This window comes from Zosterops lateralis (assembly GCF_965231275.1).
Source record: "Zosterops lateralis genome assembly, contig: SUPER_6_unloc_1, whole genome shotgun sequence".
NCBI lineage: Eukaryota > Metazoa > Chordata > Aves > Passeriformes > Zosteropidae > Zosterops > Zosterops lateralis.
Window position 1 is genome coordinate 2,585,290 of NW_028154616.1, and position 20,710 is coordinate 2,605,999.

At 40.2% G+C, this 20,710-nt stretch overlaps 2 protein-coding genes across 2 annotated transcripts in view; one reads left to right on the forward strand and one right to left on the reverse strand.

Moving 5' to 3' along the window:
• Positions 1-698: 698 nt before the first annotated feature.
• EIF3M (eukaryotic translation initiation factor 3 subunit M) lies at positions 699-15,291 on the forward strand. Its single transcript, XM_083885347.1, has 11 exons — positions 699-818; positions 2,157-2,289; positions 3,214-3,352; positions 3,719-3,842; positions 4,284-4,378; positions 8,784-8,867; positions 10,133-10,232; positions 10,734-10,815; positions 13,854-13,997; positions 14,553-14,613; positions 15,038-15,291. Exons 1-11 carry the CDS (start codon positions 777-779, stop codon positions 15,156-15,158), a joined length of 1,125 nt encoding a protein of 374 aa, XP_083741473.1. The 5' UTR covers positions 699-776; the 3' UTR covers positions 15,159-15,291.
• A 182-nt stretch (positions 15,292-15,473) lies between these two features.
• Positions 15,474-20,710, reverse strand: part of CCDC73 (coiled-coil domain containing 73) — a 74,454-nt gene continuing 69,217 nt past the window's right edge. Inside the window, exons 18-19 of the mRNA XM_083885370.1 lie at positions 19,083-19,216; positions 15,474-16,352 (exon numbers count right to left, since the gene is read on the reverse strand). Coding sequence (XP_083741496.1) covers positions 16,143-16,352; positions 19,083-19,216 — 344 coding nt within the window. The 3' untranslated portion in view covers positions 15,474-16,142. The remainder of the gene's footprint in view (positions 16,353-19,082; positions 19,217-20,710) is intronic.

A 20,710-nucleotide genomic window follows, 5' to 3' on the forward strand; every position in this document is an offset into this window, starting at 1 on the left:
GGTCTGCCAGAGCTGACCAGAAAACTTCTTGAGCAGAAAATGCGCACAGCACACCGGAGAAAGCAAGTGAGGGCTCCTCACCTCCCAGCGGAGCGTGAGCATAGGTGTTCAATCAAACTCAAGAAAATGTGGCCAGCCTCCGTTTGGGAACTGCTCTCACCTACTCCAAGTCTGTTATTTAACGTGTTCCTGGGAAAAGTACTAGGCAAAAAGCACTTCGGCTTTTAAGTGGGAAGGAAGGCGTGTGTGTGAGGGGAAAAGAGGGCCTGTGTGTGTGTGAGGAGAAAAGAGGGCCTGTGTGTGTGAGGGGAAGAGGGGGACGGGTGTGTGTGAGGGGAAAGGACGGCCTGTGCGCGTGTGAGGGGAAGAGGGGGCCGGGTGTGTGTGAGGGGAAAAGACGGCCTGTGTGTGTGTGAGAGGAAAAGAGGGCGTGCGTGTGTGTGTGTGTGTGTGTGTGTGTGTGTGTGTGTGTGTGTGTGTGTGTGTGTGTGTGTGTGTGTGTGTGTGTGTGTGTGTGTGTGTGTGTGTGTGTGTGGAACAGGGGGCCGGGTGTCTGTGAGGCGCGGGGGGCCGGGTGGAGGTGCCGCGCCCGCGCCCGCGCAGTCCCAGGTTCCCGCCCGGCGGTAGGAAGGGCCGGCGGAGCGGGCAGGGCGGTCAGGGCAGGGCGGTCGGAGCGGTGGGGTGGGGTCCCGCCCACCCGACGCGGGAAGCGGAAGCGGCCCTGGCGCGGTGGCGGAAGCCGCTCCGCCTTTCCGGAGCGCGGCGTGCTCGGAGCCATGAGCGTCCCGGCCTTCATCGACATCACCGAGGAGGATCAGGTCAGCGCCCCCGGGAGCCATCGCGCCCGGGCCGGGGGGGCCGCGCCGGGCCGTGTCGGGGGGCGGCATCCGGGGCCAGACCTGCCCCGCCGTGCGTGCCGTGAGCGCTCCGCGAACCCCTCTGGGCTTTCCTTGCAGAGATCGAGCAGACGATTAGAGAAAGTTGGATATAATGGCTGAAAGACAGCCTTGTGTTTGCAGTTCTCTCTTCACTGTTCCGCCTCTCCGGCACTTCGTTTTCGTCACTCTTCAGCCCTGCTTTTTATTTAGGAGAAGAAAACGGGTTCACACATGGGCATTACTTGGGTTTTGTGGAATTCTCGGTGCTGTAGGCACAGGAAGTGGGAATTCTGTCTTTGAGCTGCTGCTTTGTTGTGCCTTTGGATTTGGGTGCTTCCTTTTCGCCGTGTTTTTGAAGCACGTATGTGCACATACATGTGCATGTATGGACAATGTGTATATGATGTGTGTGTATGCGCATTGTTAATCTGCACACATGGCTACCAGCCTTCAGCTCGGTTTTTCACTTGCCTTAATGCCTAATACAGCCCCATCAAGCAGCCGGTATGAAACATTCTTACTACAGCAGTTTGTCCCGGGCCATTTAGCTTTTTCTTCTGGTTCCACAATGATTTGACACTGAATGAGATGTAAATGTCACAGCAGTCTCCTGGTCAGAAGTGCCCTGTGCCAAAAGTTACATGGCCTCAGATTGTTTCTGAAGGGTTATGGTTCTGCTGGTGAAGCCCTGGATTATGATGAATAGGCCTGTTGCTGAGGGAAAGGTATTTTCTTGCTGTAGGTTTAAATCCCAACAGTGAAAGGCAGCTCATGACATTATAAGGCCAGGTTGAATGGGGCTTTGGGCAGCCTGGTTTGGTGGAACATTCCCTGCCCATGGCAGAGGTGTGGAACAAGATGATCTTCAAGGTTCCTTCCAACCCAAGCTATTCTATAATTAGATTAGAAACTGTTGTTGTGAAGTTGTGAAGACAAAGTTCTACCCTCTCTAAAGCTGCTTTATTTATACCTTTTTTCTTTTCTGGTGAAGAAGCAACTAAATAGTTTTAATGTTTGTCTGAAGTTTGCAGAGGGTGAAAGAGTAAAAATTTGTGAGCAAGTGTCTTTGTCACAAAAACTTACTAGGCCTGCAGTGCAGTACCCATTGTAAGTGACACACTGACACTGTGAGAAAGTCCAACAGATCTGTGATCTGTTCAGTCACAGCAGATGCAGCATCTGGCAGAACTAAAATCTACAAGAAATTTAATTACTCTGACCTTGGTATTCACAAAACAACTGTTTTGTTTTGTATGTGTTGTCTTTCTCTTTTTTAAGGCTGCAGAACTGCGAGCTTACCTGAAATCCAAAGGAGCAGAGATCTCTGAAGAAAACGCTGAAGGTGGACTTCATGTGGACTTGCAACAGATTATCGAAGTGTGTGATGTGTGCCTGAAAGAGGATGACAAAGGTTTGCCTCTCTAAGTCTTGTTGGTTTTGCTAAATTTGTCACCATAGGTGATTTCAAACAGTGACGGTTGGCAGAATTTAGAAATCTGTAGCATTAAAAGCCGTGCATCTTCATAAAAACTGGAAGTGCATATTTCCATCATTGCCATGGAATATCTGCATGTACTCTGCCCCTCCTTCCTCCAAACATCCAGCTCTCTTTGAAGAAGTTGGAAGCTGAGCTAGACGCTGCTTGTAGTGAGGGCGTAGAGACTTGTATGTGAAATAGAGTTTTTGATGCTCAGGTGTCATTTTGGGGAATAGATAATATTTTCCATATGTAATGAATTTTGTTCTTAGCCTTTGCTTGACTGATAATTGGGCAGACTGAAAAGAAAACACAAAACTGGTGTGGTTCTGTTTGGGAAGGATGGAACATCACACTTAAAACAGGAGCTGGGTAGGGTTTATAATACACCTCATTGTTCTTGAGGGCATGTTCCCTGTGCTCCTGCTGAAATGTTTGACTGTGCTTGAAGCACTAGGTGTTACTGTTCTCACTGTAGAACCATGGGCAGTTCCCTGGAGATGCAGGAGGAAGGTACTGTGTGGAACCTAGAGTTCCTCTGATTTCTCCTGTGTGTAAACAGAGAATTCAGAGCAAGTATGATATCAAATACCACGTTCTGTGTTGACCTTAGAGTGGTAATTCTTGTCTTCCATGGAGGTGTGTTGGTGTAAGCCCACCTGAGCCAAGTCTCTGGTACATTCTGATGAATATCCAGGTTGATATCTTTGCATTTTCTTTCTTTTACAACTCTTGCTCATGCAAAGTAGTAGTTCATATCAAAAGTATGAATTATCATTACCAAAAGTATATCCAGCACAAGGTATCTGCTGATTGCTGCTTGCAGTTTCAAACAGCTGCATGTTTTGGTTTATGCAGATGTGGAGAGTGTGATGAACAGCGTTGTCTCTCTGCTTCTGATCCTGGAACCTGACAAACAAGAAGCACTGATTGAAAACCTGTGTGAGAAGTTAGTAAAATTTCGGGAAGGAGAGCGCCCATCTCTTAGACTGCAGCTGTAAGTGTTGCACAGGGCAAGTGATGAACTTGGCAAAGTAATTGTGCTTCTGAAGAAGGAGTATCTTGTATGTCTTTAAATCCAAGTGTGAGGTGCTGCAGGAAGCACTCTTTTTTACCTTCTTTTCACTGTCATAAAATAGAAGTACCATTTTTTTTTTCTCTTGGGTATTACAGAATATAATTAATATGCATAGTTTTCAGCTGTGCTGGAAATGGTTACAAAACTGGAAGCTGTTACAATTCATGGATGTAAGGCACTGCCAGATGCTTTGTACCAGCATGTGTCTTAAAGGAACATTTACATGCACTCCAGTGATGTTTTTTGAAACCTCTGTAACTCCAGTGTCGGTTGTTTGTGGTTTAGCCTGAGCAATCTCTTCCATGGCATGGACAAGAACACTCCTGTGAGGTACGCAGTGTACTGCAGCCTTCTGAAAGTGGCCTCGTCCTGTGGTGCCATCCAGTACATTCCAACTGAACTAGATCAGGTAATTAAGTGACCCTTCAAGCTGTGCCCTTTGTATGAACCATGTTGCACCTAAATGTTACTCAGAGCTGATACAGACCATCTCTTACAAATTGCCAGAGCCTAGAGAAATTGCCATGAAGATTATTAAAAAGATGCAGCACCTCTCCTGTTAGGGAAGGCTGAGAGCATTGGGAGTGTTTAGCCTGGAGAAAAGAAGGCTCCAGGATACCTTTATTGCAGTATCTCAAAGGGGCCTCATTAAAGAGGGAGAGCAGCTTTTGACATGGGCAAATAGTGATAGGACAAGGGGCAATGGGAGCATGAGAATCAGAAGACCTAAAAGAGAAATCTCTGTGCAAGATATTTTTAATCCTTTTCTGCTTGGGAGAAAATGAGAAGAATCTGTAGTGCTATTTTAATCTTTTCTTGAATGCTTCTTTCTCACTCATATTCTACCTAGGTCCGAAAATGGATTTCTGACTGGAATCTGGCCACAGAGAAAAAGCACACTCTCCTGAGACTGCTCTATGATGTCCTAGTAGACTGCAAGAAAAGGTATAAAAGACAAGTCGTACATACTAGATAACTCTGTATTTTGATGTACTATAGGTGATCTGTAGGGAAAGTATTTTTCACAGGACTTCTAAAATTAATCTGTACCAATAATTTGATCCAAAGACACTTCTGGGGTTTTAAAAAATACTTTTAAGCAGTGTTGTATCAAACCAGTGTTCCCAATAATATTGAAGTTAGTAGTGAATTAGCTGCAAACTACAGACTCCCAAAGTAAGGCTATTCCTTTCTATAAATAATCATCTTAGTGCATTGTAGCATTGTGCCAAGGTTATTATTTAATTGCACTTCTGACATTTTAGTGCATGGTAGTGCTGTCTCTTACTTAATGATGTGGGAAGGCTTATCAATCATGGCTAACAGAATCAGTCTTTTTATGTAAACATTACCTTCAGGACAGAGCTTTCCACTAGTGATGGAAATTAATGTCCACAGACTACCTGCTTGGCCATTTTGAATTATTATCCTGGATCATAAGAAGCATCTTTGATCTAACAGAATTGGCAGACCACTGTCTTCTGGCATGCAGAGTAATCCAGTGTGTATGGTGCCTGTAAATTACTGCATGTCTGAACTGAGAGCTGTCATCAGTTTATCAGGAATGATACAGTGGATTGGCTGCCCTGGCCAGGGCTGCAGAGATGGGCTGCTGTCCAGTGCTTCAGGGTGTAGTTCCACAACAGCTCAAACCTGTTTAACCTGTTCTGCAGTTTGGGGTGGGGCTGTAGGGGCTGCCCTTCCACTCTGTTTTCTGAATTACTTTTTCAAGGGTTTTTCGATTTTCATAGTGAGGCAGTATCAGGCCCACTCCACTGCTGACTCACTGGTCACTCTGGTACTCACAGTGGTACCAGAACTGCACTTGTATTTTCAGCATTTGCACTGCTGCAAAAGGAAGTTCTATCCTGTACCCTCCACTCCAGCTGCCAGTAGCTGTGTGTGTTTGTGCTGCTGTGGGCATTTGTGTGACTGCACAGGCGGTTGGGCTGGACACATGACCTTGCTGGGGGTTCAAAAGGCAAGTGTGAATCTGTCACAGGTGGAGAAGAGTTCCTTCTGTCAGGACAGTTGGCTTATTCTGCCCTGCTGGAATTGGAGCCTGGGAATGCTGCATCAACATAGCAGGATCATTTTTAACTAACCTCAATTTAGGGATGATTAATCCTTGTGGAGTAGTTACTCTGTGAGCTATATTGCTGGGAATTCCTGTTTGTAACACTCAAATGCTTTTGCATCAATAGTTCTGTATGGCAGGTTTCAGATGGTCAAAATTCAGAAATGTTAGTCACAGATCTTTTCCATGCCTTAGTGTTTACCTTGTTTCAGAAATATTACACTGATAACATTCCTGCTCTTCCTCACTTCCCATCCTGTTGATTATTTAACTAGTTTCATTCCCACACTTAACAGCTAGCTATTTTTAGCTAGTCTTGCTATCAAATTGGTGGATTAAACTTCTAGTTTTTGATTCCACTGGTACCAGTAACCTTGTACTGAATGGTTTTTGCTTGCTAACCATAGGTGATTTTTCAAGATAGCCAGAAAACCTTCCACAAGCCCTGTAAGAGACGACTCCTGCACTCGGTGTCCTCACCATGGGGTGCAGCAAGCTGTGCACTGAGCAGAGCAGTGTTTCAGGGCACTTGCACTTCTCTCCAGAAGAGAAAACAAGAAGTGACCCAGGCACCTTTGACCTGAGTTCTCTCCTGGATCAGTGGGCAGTGTTTGCAATAGTATGGGAAACTCATAGCAGCATTCCAGCTGTAGCACTCAGGAATGTTGCTCTATCCAGCAGTATGGGAAGATAAGTGGGAACTGCAAAGTAAAAAAAATCATACCTCAGTTACCCTTGTTGATTTATAATCAAGGGAAAAGAACTAGATTGGTAAAGACAACTGAATTCTTTTGTTTGCTTATGTTTTAGCTTTGCTCAGTGTGGCAGAAGAGATGGTTTTCCGTAGCTAATAGACTTTCTCCCAGTGGATCAGTTGGTAGTTAATAGATGGGTAGCTCCTAAAAAGCAGATGTGCACAGGTTGTGTGTCCCTTTTCCTGCAGTGAGAAGTGAAAGTTCGTTTTATCAAACCTTTTCCAGCCGCCTTGATGCAGTTTAAAGCTGGTCTCTGCTGGCAGGATTCAGCAGCTTTGGCCCTGCCCAACTTAAATTCAAACAGGTCTGGCAAGTCTGGCTATTAATACTTGTAGCAAAAAGCTCAGCATGTTGGGCACCTGCAGAGTAATTCTTTCATGTAATTTTAGTTCAGTTTCATATCATGTAATATAGAGGGACTAGATTCCAACATCTCACTAAGTCTCTGAATGCTCTGCTGTGGTTTTTTCATTCCTTTTATCTACCATCACTCTTAAGCTCTCACTGGCTTTTTGTCAAGTTATGCATCTAGACTGGCAAGTGGAGCCAAGAGTACTTGCTCAGGCTGTTCTGCTAGAAAAAATGTTCACATTTGCACCTTAGGTGAGACACATTTAACAACAAGCTGTGGTAAAATATTGATCTGTATTAGTGCTGGAAACAGCCTTATTTACAGTAGTAATCTGACACTGAGTAGAATATAAAACTAAAGGCCTGCCATATCTGCTGAGGTTCACAAAGATTTAGCACACAAACTTTGGGAGTAATAATCTTATAGCATTCTGTTGTTTCCTAGAAATAAAAGTGAAAAATTCCACTCCTTCTCCACTTAAAAATAATAGTTAAAAAAAAAGGCAGGGAATGGAAAATACTGTTTAGAATCAGTAAAGTGATAGTTTTCAATTTTTGCTGCTAAAGGGAAGATTAGGAGAGGAAAAGTGCCAGAAAACTAACACAGCTCTGAAGTGCACAAGAACAACTGCTGAAAAGCTTTTATTAAATAAGGAGTTGTGTATTCGTAGGTTGAATACACATGAACTGAGCCTCTTTGATTGAATATCTGTATTCCTGTATTAAACTGGTCCTTTGTCTCCTAGAACATCTAGTTTTGGTGAGATTTCACAAGTACTAAAATCATAGTCAGTCACAGACTGATTTACATGCAAATGCTTCTCTCATATATAAAGCTGCCTAAATTAATTTTTTTTTCACTGATACAAAACTGTCAGTTCGTCTATGTTCATATTGGTTACCAAGGCAAAACATAGTCTGACCTCTTTAATGCTGGAGTTTTAAAACAAATGTTTCATTAAAGCGTACATCCCTCAACATGGTTGGAATGCTGGGGTCTATAGAAAGTGCCTCTGCCTGGGGACAAATGAACATCCAGGTTATATACAATATTGGGTGTTGCCCATGATGTCTTAATATTTGTGCTGCACATGTCTCAGATCTGGTAAGTTTTCTGAGAATAACCTTTACCTTATAGAGTGGCTGTCAAAACAGCGGTATGGTGAGATTTCAAATAAACACCCATATAAAGACAGTGTTACTGTACTACAAAAACCATTCAGACCTGTGCTGCTTTATGGGTTAAACCCTCTGCCACAGCACAGAACATACTGGGCATGTGGTGTTGGTTTGTTCTTCCCTGTGCAGTTTAAGCCATTGGCCTAAGTCATTAGTGCAAATTGAAACTTTATTCTTGCAGTGTTTTGTTTTAAGGAAAATTGTGTGTGCTTTTAGACCACGTGGGATAATTTGTTGTCAATTTTGCAATAAGCATCAGCGGTTGCTAGCCTTGGTGGTAAAAGTGTTGAGTGAAAATAAATTGAGATCTGTTAAAATGACACAGTAACGATCTCAGAGCTGGTTTGCAGTAGTATTGATGTTGTTTACAAAATAATCTGGGTGGACAAGGCTGTAGGTTTGCTCAGCTTTCTGAGGAGCTGTTTGTCTGTCAGAGCAGTGCTGGAAGCTGTTTGCTTCACAGCAGCCTCAGCCAGTCTCATTGCTGGCTTGTGTAATTTCATCAATAAAATGAGCGGCTTTCACTTGGATACTCAAAGAGAGGATCTGTGAAAGAAGAGAGCAGCTTTTATACAGTCATTTTCCTGACCATAAATATTATTTAAGACATGCCATTTTACATTTGAAATAAACTTTGCAGCGCTACTTATTGCACAATGATTAAATCCAGATGTGCATAAGAGGAGCATTCTAGTGAACCATATAAAGCTGTTCCTAGCTCAGAAAGCTTTTTCCATAACCAGCAGGTAATTTATCAGTTTAAGAGAATGAAATGAAGGGTGAAGATAAACATTTTGTAGAACAAGAATTGAAAGAATACATCCGGTTAATTTGTTCTCTCCACTAAAATTAAAATGGATCATCTGCATCTTTTTCAAGTGTAATTTAGTTTGACCTATAACATCATAATGGAATTATTTAAATATTTGAGTGTCTTGTTTAAACTATTTTTTCAGCAATCCTGAGGTAACTTTATTTTCTTCTATAGTGACACTGCAGCAAAAGTAATGGTGGAGCTATTGGGAAGTTACACAGAGGACAATGCTTCCCAGGCCAGAGTTGATGCTCACAGGTAATACTGACTTCCCAGTTTCCTTAGAAGTTACTTTTCCTCAATTGCCAAATTATTTGGATCCCCTTACTATTAAGAGTATTGAATGGCCTGGCAGGCCAAGAGCCCTGCCACGGCCTTTTCTGTAGCACTGCTGACTCAGTCAAGAATTTGTCTCTGCAGTAGGTCTGGTTGTTTGCAGCAGTCAGGTTTATTCCAGTGGGCATTTCTGGTCACTGCTGAGAGAGATCAGCCTTGGGGAAGGACTTCTTTGCATTGGCTGTGCACTTAAAATCTGTACTGAAATCCTTTATTTCAGATTGTTTTGGTTTTGCCTGTTTCATTATCTAACCATGAGCATTCTTTTCAAATAGCATTTTCTCTTGAAAAAGCATTGTTGCTGTCTTCTCTATGAGCAAGTACAAAGGATGTGAACTGCCCAGAAATAAGCTGACCTGTTGAACAAGCTGGGACTAAATTGATTGATAACAGTGCATTTTCCCCACTGGCCAAAATGAGGAAATGGCTGTGTTTTGATGTTCTAACTATCATGATCTTTCTTAGGAATTAGTTCTTTAAGTTCTGCCAGATGTGCACTGCCAGTAGTTCTCAAGGGAGTTGTTTATATTTAACTGTGGAGGAAAATCGGTGCATAAGTGGGAACTTCACTGACTACTACCCTACAGCAACCTGCAGTGAGTTCCCTCTGAGAGAACTCGTGTGTCCAGGGCTGTGTCCATGCAGAGCTCAGGTTCTCCTAGTGTCCTTGTGTGGCAGAGAGAGCCAGGGCTTCTCATGTGCTGCTGCTGAGAAAAGCTTTCATCTGTAGCTCCTGTTTCTAGTCTGGAGCTGCAACTGATAACTCCTGGGCCTTGCACTGTTTGCTGTTGGTGTGTTCTCTGTTTTGTGTCACATATTCAATTAGATCTTCCAAAACAACTTAATTCTGTGAAAATTCAGGAGCACAGTAAAAATGACTCTAGGAACACAGGTTGTGCTGGAAATAAATGTATAGATGTAAACTGTAGGGTGTGTGGTTTGACCACCTGGCACATTTCATTTGGGATACTGAACAAATTACTTAATGCTTCCTTGTTCCTTGGATTTTTCATCTGTAAAATTAAGTTTAAAATTGGAATGTGACATATGTTACTTCTAATAATAATTGAAAACGCTTGTGTGTTTCCTAGAAAGCAAGAAACAACCAACTGAGTTGCTGTTAGTCAAAGATTTGGAAAGTAAGCATTGTATTGCTCTGAAAGTAAGCATTTTCCTTTTCTCATCAGATGTATTGTACGAGCATTGAAGGATCCAAATACCTTTCTCTTTGATCATCTTCTTGCCTTAAAACCAGTCAAATTTTTGGAAGGAGAACTTATTCATGATGTAAGTAACTTTGTTTTAGTGAGATGGTTTGATAGCGGTAGACTGCTTTGTTTTAATGTATCTTTCAAAATCCATTACAATAGTTACATGTGTCAGTAATCCTGAGCTGCAGTGTGCTATTTCTTTTACAGTCTTTAAAATAAAAATTGCATGTGAAATGTTTCCCTTTCAAAGTTTCAGAAACTCAGTTACAAGTCCTGTCCTTACATGAGTTCTGCAGCAAATCTTAAGTCTGGGGAAAGGAAGTAATAAGCTCAGCCCAGACTACACATCTACAAGTCCTGTCCTTACATGAGTTCTGTAGCAAATCTTAAGTCTGGGGAAAGGAAATAATAAGCTCAGCCCAGACTACACATCTATTGACAGAAGGCAGAATTTCAGCTCTTAACAGCTTATTTTTCTGTTCAGTACCCATGCTTTCTATCTGTATCTGTCCAGCCTGCAAAATGGGAAATCAAGATAATGTTTAAACCATTCTTATGTTTGTTTTTTATCTTCTAGCTTTTGACAATTTTTGTAAGTGCTAAACTAGCATCCTATGTCAAGTTTTATCAGAACAACAAAGACTTCATTGACTCCCTGGGTAAGTTTTGAGATCGTTGCATTTCTGATAATTTACATGGTTTAAGGTATGGAAGTCACAGAGTAATTCAGTTTGAATCCACGTATTGCAGCAAGGAAATTTCATAACAGATTAGGGTTTGTAGATGGTAACCTCTTGTAGATTGTGAGTTGTGGGCCATCTAACTGTGGTTTGTTCTAAACAAGCTGGTTTAAGGCTTTTGAAGAGAACTGTGGTTTTACCTACTGGTTTTTTCTCTTAGAACACCACTCCTGAAAGGTGTTAACATATTCATACTCTAAGCTAGGCCAGAGATCACAACTGCATTGAGGAAACTGCCAGCTTGTATAAATCTCCTTTTTTTTTTTTTTTTTTTAATGATGAATACCTTTGTAACAGCAAATACTTTTGAGGAGTAAGATGAAGCATGCAAATTGTGTGTGTGAGTGTGTGTCTGCGTGTGCTGATGCATTAGACCCAGCAAGGCACAGTCTGTCCCAGTTAATTTGTTTCATCACATGAAGCAATGTGATGGAATGTTAATGTCAGCACCCTCTTTATTTACACACTGTGGAAAAAAGGAGTAGTAATTAACACTTTGACACTCCCCCGTTGATGTGTAATTGACTGTTTCAAAGTAGCACTGGTTCATAAGCTATTGCATGCATTAAAATTACGTTTTTTTATATTCCAGCTTTTTAGGACAGGGGTCAGTGACAATGCAGAAATTGCTCAATGATGCAGATTTTTTTATTACTGCATTAAGGTTTTGACATATTGGTAATGAATAAATGTTTCCATAAAAATACAAATTTTTTTATATATATAACTTTGATTTTCAAATGACACTTAAACACTGCCTTGGATGCATTTGAGGAAAGCCATAGTTTTGCTAAAACAGAGTTTAGTGCAGCTTTTTAACACGTGCATTATTTTGTTAAATGGAGTGTGATACAATTTTTAGAATAATTGCCCTCAGGGCTTTAAAATGGTGGTACTTTGGATATTAAAATGGTGGAAATACCGATGGGATTTTTTGGTGGATGAAATTAGCAGCAGGTTTTTGGTAGCTTGTAAATGTGTGTTTAGGATAAGTGTATCTTTAGTCAGGTGTATCTGATCATTAGTTATGCAGACATCTTCTGCTTTTCTTTCTCAGGAAAGTGGGTTTGGGGCTTATCTTTTAGGTACTTGTCCACAGAAGTATTTGCTGAAATTGCTATTACACTAACATTTGAATAAATTTGTGGAAGATCAATTATACATCTATGTAGCATTAATTGTATTATCCTCAGTTGTGGTTTCTTTTGCCTTGCCTCCCAGTGTCTGTGCTTCCCTCCATGAATTAATTCAGTGTGTGAACTTTCAATGTATCTAAGATTCATATAATCTTAGTAAAATCCTTAAATACAAGTGTAACTTTTGGGAAAGACAATCTTAACTTCCACTTATGTTGATTTCTCTGTGGTGTGCTCAGAAACTCTGTGTCTTTGGACAAGCAGAGATTTGGAGGCAGCACAGATGGGAATGCTGGGAACTGAGTGGCTCAGCCATGGCTTTGAAAAAACAAGGGCAGTTTGGTCTAGACAACAATGCAGTTAGTAGATGAGGCATTCAAAAATTATCTGTTCTCAAAAGCAATGATATTTTTAACCATGTTTTAGAGATTTTTTTTTAATAACTTGCCAAATTACCTTTATTTTAAAAGGCTGTTTAGAGTAGGATTCCAGTGGCAGTGGAGCATGGGCTGTAGTTGTAACCTTTTCTGGACCAGGACCAGTTAGAACTGGCCTAGGAAAGCTGTGCAGGAAGGCTCCTACAGGCAGCATGGGTTTGTTACAATTTGTTGTTTTATTAATGCTGACAACTTAGGCCAGCAGTAGCATTATCTGTGTCAACTGCATCGCCCTAACATGGCCACAGTTAATCTGGTATTATCGGCAGTCTTCTTCACAAAGTTAATCAGCATCTCATTTGCATTTGTTAATTAGGGTTAATGTGTGCTAATTGATTTTTTGATGCTTGTAGAGTTCCATTAAACCCAGTTAGGTATAGTTGCTGGTGCTCCTCGTTCGTATGAATTATGGTGATCGCGTTTTTGTTGAATCGGTGCCAAATAGGGAACCTGCATCATAATTACAGCTAATTAACACGACATGATGTCCTGCACTAATGTGCTTCCCTGCTAGTGTATGGGTGTTACAAATTCCAAATGTACATATTTACTGAAGCTGTGGGAATGTTTATAATGTCATTCCAGAACAAAAAGATTGATGCTCATTTTTAAGAAACTTCCACTGAATCTTAGTTGGTACCTCATGGACCTTGAGATTAAGAAATGCCTTGTTTCATCTCAGTGACTTGGTTGACCTAGATGTTTTTCCAGGAAAATGGTCTCTGGTTCAGACATACAAGGCCTTGGCTCAGTTCCTTGTGTCGGCATTTACGCAATCTCGTAAAAGGTGTAACCTGATCTCAGTATCCGCTCCGCTGGTTTTGGACAGCACTTTTCTGAGCCACACTGGACGCTTACAGGGGCCTCAGGATACCTTTTTTGCTGTGGACAAGCAAATTCAATAGCAAAATGCTTTCTTCTGGAACCATCACTGTGAGAGGTTTATTTTCCAGAAACTACAGGAGAATGTGTTGTGAGGCTGTAAGAAGATTTTTGGCATAACCAGCCATGGATTTTCCATTTTATTGCATTGCTGTTCTTCCAGGTGATGCATCTGAAAAAATCACTTGCACTCTCACCACCTCAAATTCTGTTTTTACTGCTCAAAAAATAAACTTTTGTAGATAATACATTTTTGCTAAGAAACAACTGAGTCTTGATGAATTCACAATGAAACCTGCTGTTTTAGCAAAAGACAAGGCAGATGCAGGATTTGATATTTTACCTCAAAAAAACCCTGTTGATAAGGAAAAGTAGAATATATTTCAATGTGAAATAAATCTTAAATGGTTGGAAGCATATATAGTAAAAATAACATGAAAAGCAAATGATTTGAATTAATTATAATTAAATCATTAATTAAACTATCACCACTCTTCCTCAGGCTTGTTGCACGAACACAATATGGCCAAGATGAGGCTCCTTACTTTCATGGGAATGGCTGTAGAGAACAAAGAGATCTCATTTGACACAATGCAGCAGGAACTCCAGATCGGGGCTGATGATGTAGAAGCATTTGTCATTGATGGTAAGAACTGTAGTTCAGCACACAGTGCTCATGAGCAAGACCTTTATAGTCTCCTAAGCTAATGTTGAATGTTAAGAACAATATTAATTTTAATTGCTGTGCTTTTTACAAGGTAAAGCTGCTCAACTTCACATTTAAAGACAGGCCCAACTGTTGTGTTTTAACCAGTGTTTTTCTTCTCAGTGACAGGAACTGTATCTCATGTAATTCTTTACAGAACTAATAAATTGTTTGCAGGTTTAATTTGTCATCGGGTTTTGTTTGCTGTCATTAAAACAGGATGTGTTTTTAGGGGAGAGAAGTTCATAAAATCTGTACAGGATATTGCTTTAATAGATTGGCACCAAACAATATAGGATTCATGCATGACCTTCATCTTGTTACATCATTTTGCTTTTCTGCCTACTAGGCCATTAAAACCAACAGCAAAACAGATGAAGTGAACTGCTGTGTTCTTATGTTTGTATTGATCTCATTTGGAACCATTTTTGTGCAGTTTAATACCTTTGCACTATCATGAAAATGTTTCTCCAAACAGCATTGTTTGTTTTGCAGCTGTAAAGACAAAGATGGTGTACTGCAAAATAGATCAGACACAGAGGAAAGTCGTTGTCAGGTAAGACAGTTCTTCATGGCATTTTGCAGAACTTCATGTGTTCTAATTATTTCACTTACATTTGTAGAATATTCTAACTAGAAGCAAGGTATTGTTCCTATCAGTTGCTGGTAGTTAAATAGTTGCTATTTATCATAATTTTATTAAAGCTCACACTGAATGCGATTAGCTTATTTAATGAAAGAGTCCTACTTTCCAGGACATTTCATTTAATGACTTACTAGTGACAAGAATACTAATGACTGTTGTTGCATTATATATTTGCGAAGGCTACAGAATTTAACTGGTGAAGTGCAGCCCTTTCTAGAGAGAAAATCAGAATTTTCCTATTGGCTCATTAGAGTAAAGCAATGCTGTAGAAGAATGATTAGGTGAGTGTAAACATCTCTAGTAATCTTCTCCCAATTTTGTTTTACTTCTCCAGTCACAGCACACATCGGACTTTTGGAAAGCAGCAGTGGCAGCAATTGTATGACACTCTAAACACCTGGAAACAAAATTTGAATCAAGTGAAAAACAGTCTCCTCAGTCTCTCAGACACCTAAGAAATTTTTTTGGACCTAGTAATATTGCTATAAACGAATTTTATTCAAAACTTTGACAATTTGTGAATGTTTCCAAAAAATGGATGCAATTGGTTCAAAGAAGCTAAATATTCTAAATTGCCACACCCACAAAAGGAAAAAAAAAATAAAAAAGAGACAATAAAACTAATATGGCAAAATGTCTTCTGTTGATTTTCTTACATAATCAGCAACAAGAAACTGGCAATACTGGTTATGCTTCTTTTGTTCATTTTACAGTATAGGGACCTTTTTTGCAAGAGGTGTGGGGAGGAAGGCAGGGAGGTCAGAAAAATGGTGGTGAAAGTATTTTTTAAAGTAAGAGAAAATTTCCCTTAGGGGAGGAGAAGTGTGACCCAATAAAAGTGAAGCTTCATGAAGTCAGATCTGCTGCCTTATCTCTGTAATCATACCTGATGCTTCAGTGTTGAAAGAGACCTCACTGATACAGAAACTACAACAGATATATTTAAATAATTTGGCAGTCAAGGAAAGCAGAAGATTTTTTTGTTCTCCTGCCACTTAGAACTGCTGGAAGTAGTTGCCAAATGTTTGCAGAACCCATTGAATTCTGCAACAGCTGGAGGTGATTTTGCCTGAAAACTGAGTGAGCAGTTCTGTCAGAGAAAATGAATTGAACTATTTCAGCCAAAACTTCGGAGGAGCAGGGGAAGGGTACAGTTTAGCAATTATTTACTTGTACTGAACATATATAAATACATTAACTTAGGAACTTCTAAACTTTGGGCAAAGCCAATAGTAACTTGAAGTTGATTGCAGAACCAGAACTAACATTAGGAGTAGGAATTGTGTACATTTTTGAACATAAGAACGGTTAAAATGCTATGTTAAATATGAAACTACACATATATACCAGATTCTGTAGGAATACCTCTACAAATCTGAATGAGGCAAGTAAGTGATCTGTCTATGCCTTAAAGAATGCTTATCTCCTGGCACTCATCTTCACTGGCCTTCTTCGTATTTTCTTTTTCTTGCTGAGTGAAGTCTCTCCAAATTCAGTAATTTCTCAATTCCTCCCATTTGGTTTTGTATAGTGGAGTTCCGCAGAGAGCAGCTCTCCTCACCTTTGAGTGCCTTTTCACTTCTTGCTGGAGTGACAGTCAGGTGAGAAGACTTCTGCTTGTTCTGCAAAGCAGCAAATCCTTCTTTGCCCTGACAGAATACAGATGTTAGCAGTTGATAAACCAGGGAAATTCACTACAAAGGTTCAGGTTGTTGGATTTTTGCTGAATATTAGGCATGTGAGGAAGTGTTAACAGGAAAATAAATCAAATGGGAAAAAGACCTTTAATTTGAAGTGTTTGTGTCATATTTAATTTAGAAAACTCAATAATGACAATTATGCTTTTATAAACCAAACCTAAACATAAGACTTGGTACAAGAGTGTGATTTCAAAAAAGATAGGCTTGTATTAGAATGCAAATTAGCAAAATAAATAGCTTAATTAAAGAGTTTAATGTTGCAATTGACATTTCTATTGCTATGCAAGCATTTGATTAACAAAACCCAAAATCATGAGGTTTATGGTGTTCACTCCCTCTCCACTTCACTGTATAGATTAGAAAGCAAACATCAGTAAGGCAAGGTCTGTAATAGGTTGGCTTTTTTTTTTTATGTTATAGATCTTTTTGTTCTTTTAATAGTTTTAATTATTTTTTGATAAGTTACTGTTAGCCACTTTGTATCTATCCAAATCAAAGACAGTTGGCAGCACTTTAGAGAGACAGGTTTTTTGCCTGATGAGCAAAAACCTTGGATTTGAATGAGTACCCCACTTGTAACCTGGGATTGTGTGGCTCTTGGGGGAGCAGCACGCAGCACCAGCCACCTGAGCAAGGTGCAGCACAGAGCCAGTGCTGCAGGGGATCTGCAAGGTGACCTCAGACTCTGCTCCTGTGCAGGGGCCTGCTCTTGCAAGGATCACAAGATGAGACCTTCCTCCTCTGCTCAGTCATTTTTTTTTAAATTAGGCAACTGTGCCCCAGCCAAGTCTTAAGGCATTATGTCTTTATCAGGCCTACTTTTATTTTAGCACATTAATTTTGTGCTAAAGCTTACCTTCCCTAGGGTACAAGCATTTCTTAAAGTCTGAAATATGAACAATAGAATTCATGCAAGTTGTTCATTCCTGCATTTGTAACAACGTTGCTGCCATGTAGCTGAAGGTACCAATAGTTAGGTCGGTAATGACTGGCATCTCCCTTTCAGTAAGGAAGTAACTTTGAGCAGTAAAAGTTTCAACCTCTTAATTCTCTCATGCTTTTCCCCAAGGCCTCAGCAACAAACAGATCATACTTCACTGCAAGCCACTAGTCAAAATCTCTATGGAATAGCAATCTGTGGCGCTGAACCTGTCCTGTACTAAAAACTGCATGTTTAAACTGAGCTGGGGCTGCTTATTCATCCTTACCGTGGTACTGAAACATGGACAGACTAATGTTTAAAACAGTTCTCAATTTTTTTACTAGAATTATAAGTGCACCTGTAGCATTTGTTTATAATTTTTATCCCTTTTTGGAGTACTGTACTGTGGTTGAATGAGACTACCCAAGTTGTAGAAGGCTTCAGTCTGCTCTAGTTGCAATCATGCATGTTGGTCAAAGCAAACGAAGCAGCAAAAAACTGTCGAGCCCATTTTTAATCTCCTAACAGCTTGTTTATATTGGTCATTAAAATGACAAAGCTGAGAACAGAAGGTATCAGAATGACACCAACACAGAAAGGAGGGAGTGCTCTGCATTATAGCAGGCTGAGATTTTGTAGATTAAGGATTTGGAAAATCTAAGGTGAAACAAGCAAGGCACTGTTCTTGCCCATCTTTGCTTTTACTTAGCTAGCACAGCAGGAGCTTTAGTTTGGAGTTGACAAAGCAGACATAACCACAGCCAGATAATGAAATACAGCTTTGCTTCAGCTGTAGGTTATATAGTGGAGTTCACTCAGCTCCTGGCTTCACCTCTGAGAAAAAGCAAGAGACACACAGTAAATACCACCACTGTGTTTGGTGGAAAATCCACCTCTGTCATTCACAAGTTCAGGCTAGGAAAGTCAAGTAATTTAAAACATCAGTCTTGTGAATTTCAGGGAATGTGGATGCTGATGGCATCAAGACCTGTTATCTGCTGAAGTCAGCCAACTTTGTCACTTGAAACCACTACACACCTCATCCAGAGACAGCCCTAACTACCTGAGAAATACCTCTAGAACCTCTTCTAAAAATTAAATTCTAAAAACGGCTGTAAATTACTGTATCACTTTTGAATGATACATTCAGCATTGGGTCAAATTCTAATAGAGCAGTTAGAGCTGTTCGAGCCCCAGAGTCTAACACAGATCTGAAAATGCAGTGATGAGCCATTGGGAAACAACAAGGTTTTACATGTTTGTATAATATTACCCTACAAAATAGTAAGATTACTCTAAATAGGGCATCACCTAACTACAGTGTGATAAATGGATAGGCTCCAATTCATAGATGTGCTGAGTTTTTATTCTTTCATGGATTATTTTAAATGACAGGGTCCTATCAAGTAATAGAGGAAACAATGTTTTTTTACTTTTACATACTACTATTTTCCTTTCTCTTTTTTTTCTTTACCTTCGGCTTTTACTGTAGATGATGATTTTTATTAGGGTACAGAATAGACTAGCCTCTTCCTCCCCTCCCAAACAGACTGGTTAGCATCTGTTTGATTCATATGCTGTGACTTTTTCCTGCTGCTTTCTATCAACCTTAATTGTGAAAAATGGTGTCTTGTTGCCCTTTTGATATTATTTCAGAGATTGACTCAGCCTTAAAGTATCCAGATGGGTACAGTTGGACAAATATCTGTGGAATTAGCTCACTGAGGTCTGGTCTGCAATATTTTTAATTGACTTACATGTTCTGTGGGAAAAGAAGAATCATAAAAAGCCTTTGCTGTAGCATTCCATTCTTCACTAGGCTCTCCCTGGGGCTCTCGGTGGATACTAGAGGTATTCAAAGTGTTGGCAACTCTGTTCAAACTGCTGGAACCTGATTGACAAAAAGGAAATGGTAACAACTGCAGTTTAGTCTCCAGGCACTAATTGTGAATAACTAAACTGGTTTACCTCTGATCTTAAAAAATCAAATATTTTTGTTTTAAATCACTGGATCTTTGTTGTAGGCTTTTGCCCTTCATTTTTTTCTTTCACGTGCTTCATCTATTTTTTCTCCAAAGATGAGGTATGTTTCTTCTTTGATTAAAAATGTTTTCTCTCATTTTCACATATTAAGTTAATGACAGACAAGTGATTTATAGAAAGTGTATGATAAATATTCTAACTGAATATATTTTTTCAAGCACTATTACTTTAAACTCACCTTCTGATAATGACAATAAAATGCACAGTTAATGCCATTATAACATGATAATCCAGGGTGACTTGTAATAAAAGACATGAATACAAAGCAATTTAGCCAATCAAAAACATTTTAAATGAGGAATCTTTTTGTTAATGGTTATATCTGTTGTTTCAGGTGGTCAGGCAATAGCCATCTACTAAAGGTAGGAAAGGCAGGTGAGTAGATTAATCATAGCCAAGTAGAAGCCTCCAGTCCTTCAGAGGCTTTATGCAGCATCAGTAGATTCTGTTGAAATCAGTATCAAATTCCTTGCAGGGTGAAAATACAAGCATGATTTCACAATTCCTCACAGTGCAACTACACAGATGCCTGTGGATCGCTGCATGGACAGTAAAATCTTGTTTTGCTATGAAAATACATGTTACCTCATGGTTATGTAACAGTTATTTCAGAATACTGACATTTTCTCTTGGGAGGAAGAGGAAAATTGTTATGTGTTTGTTTTTCTTTTTAATCATCTGCCAAGAAGATCTTTCCCATTCCCAGTTCATTCCTTCATTTATTGATGTGGAGTGTCTGCTCTCTGGGAACCAGTGTATAAATAGTAAATTGCACTGTGGTGAGGCAGTAGAAGGAATTCCCTCAGATAGGTTTACTAAACTCTTTCATCAATACTCTTCACCTCTAGGTCTCCCATTTGACTAAATGGTTTGTGCTCCACTCAGTCAAAAAAAAAAAAAAATTAAAATGTAGGTCCAGTGTCCACATGGATTCCACTGCAGGTTTGCCATTTGGGGAAAGATCTGTAAACAAAACACCACAAACCCCAGGCACAATAAACACTGGGAGCTGCAGTGCCATGCACCTCAGTGACTTGTAGGAGCCCTCCCAGGGAGGTTCTCCACAATCCCATGGAGGTGCAGCACTCTGAGAGGGCAGCAGGCTCAAGGAGGGACCTATCTCAATTTGGCAGCACCAGGCACATCTGGGACACAGACCACGACCCTCACCATGAAGGTTTGCTGGAATTCAAGAGGTTTGGTCACTGGGCAACTCAGTTGAGGGACTGGAGTTAGTTCCCTACCCATTCCTTTGGATGAATCTCTCAGAGTCACTTGGACTTCCAGTACTTTGCATACAGAAAGGTTTCTGACAAGAAGAGGAGGAGGAACTCACAGGGAA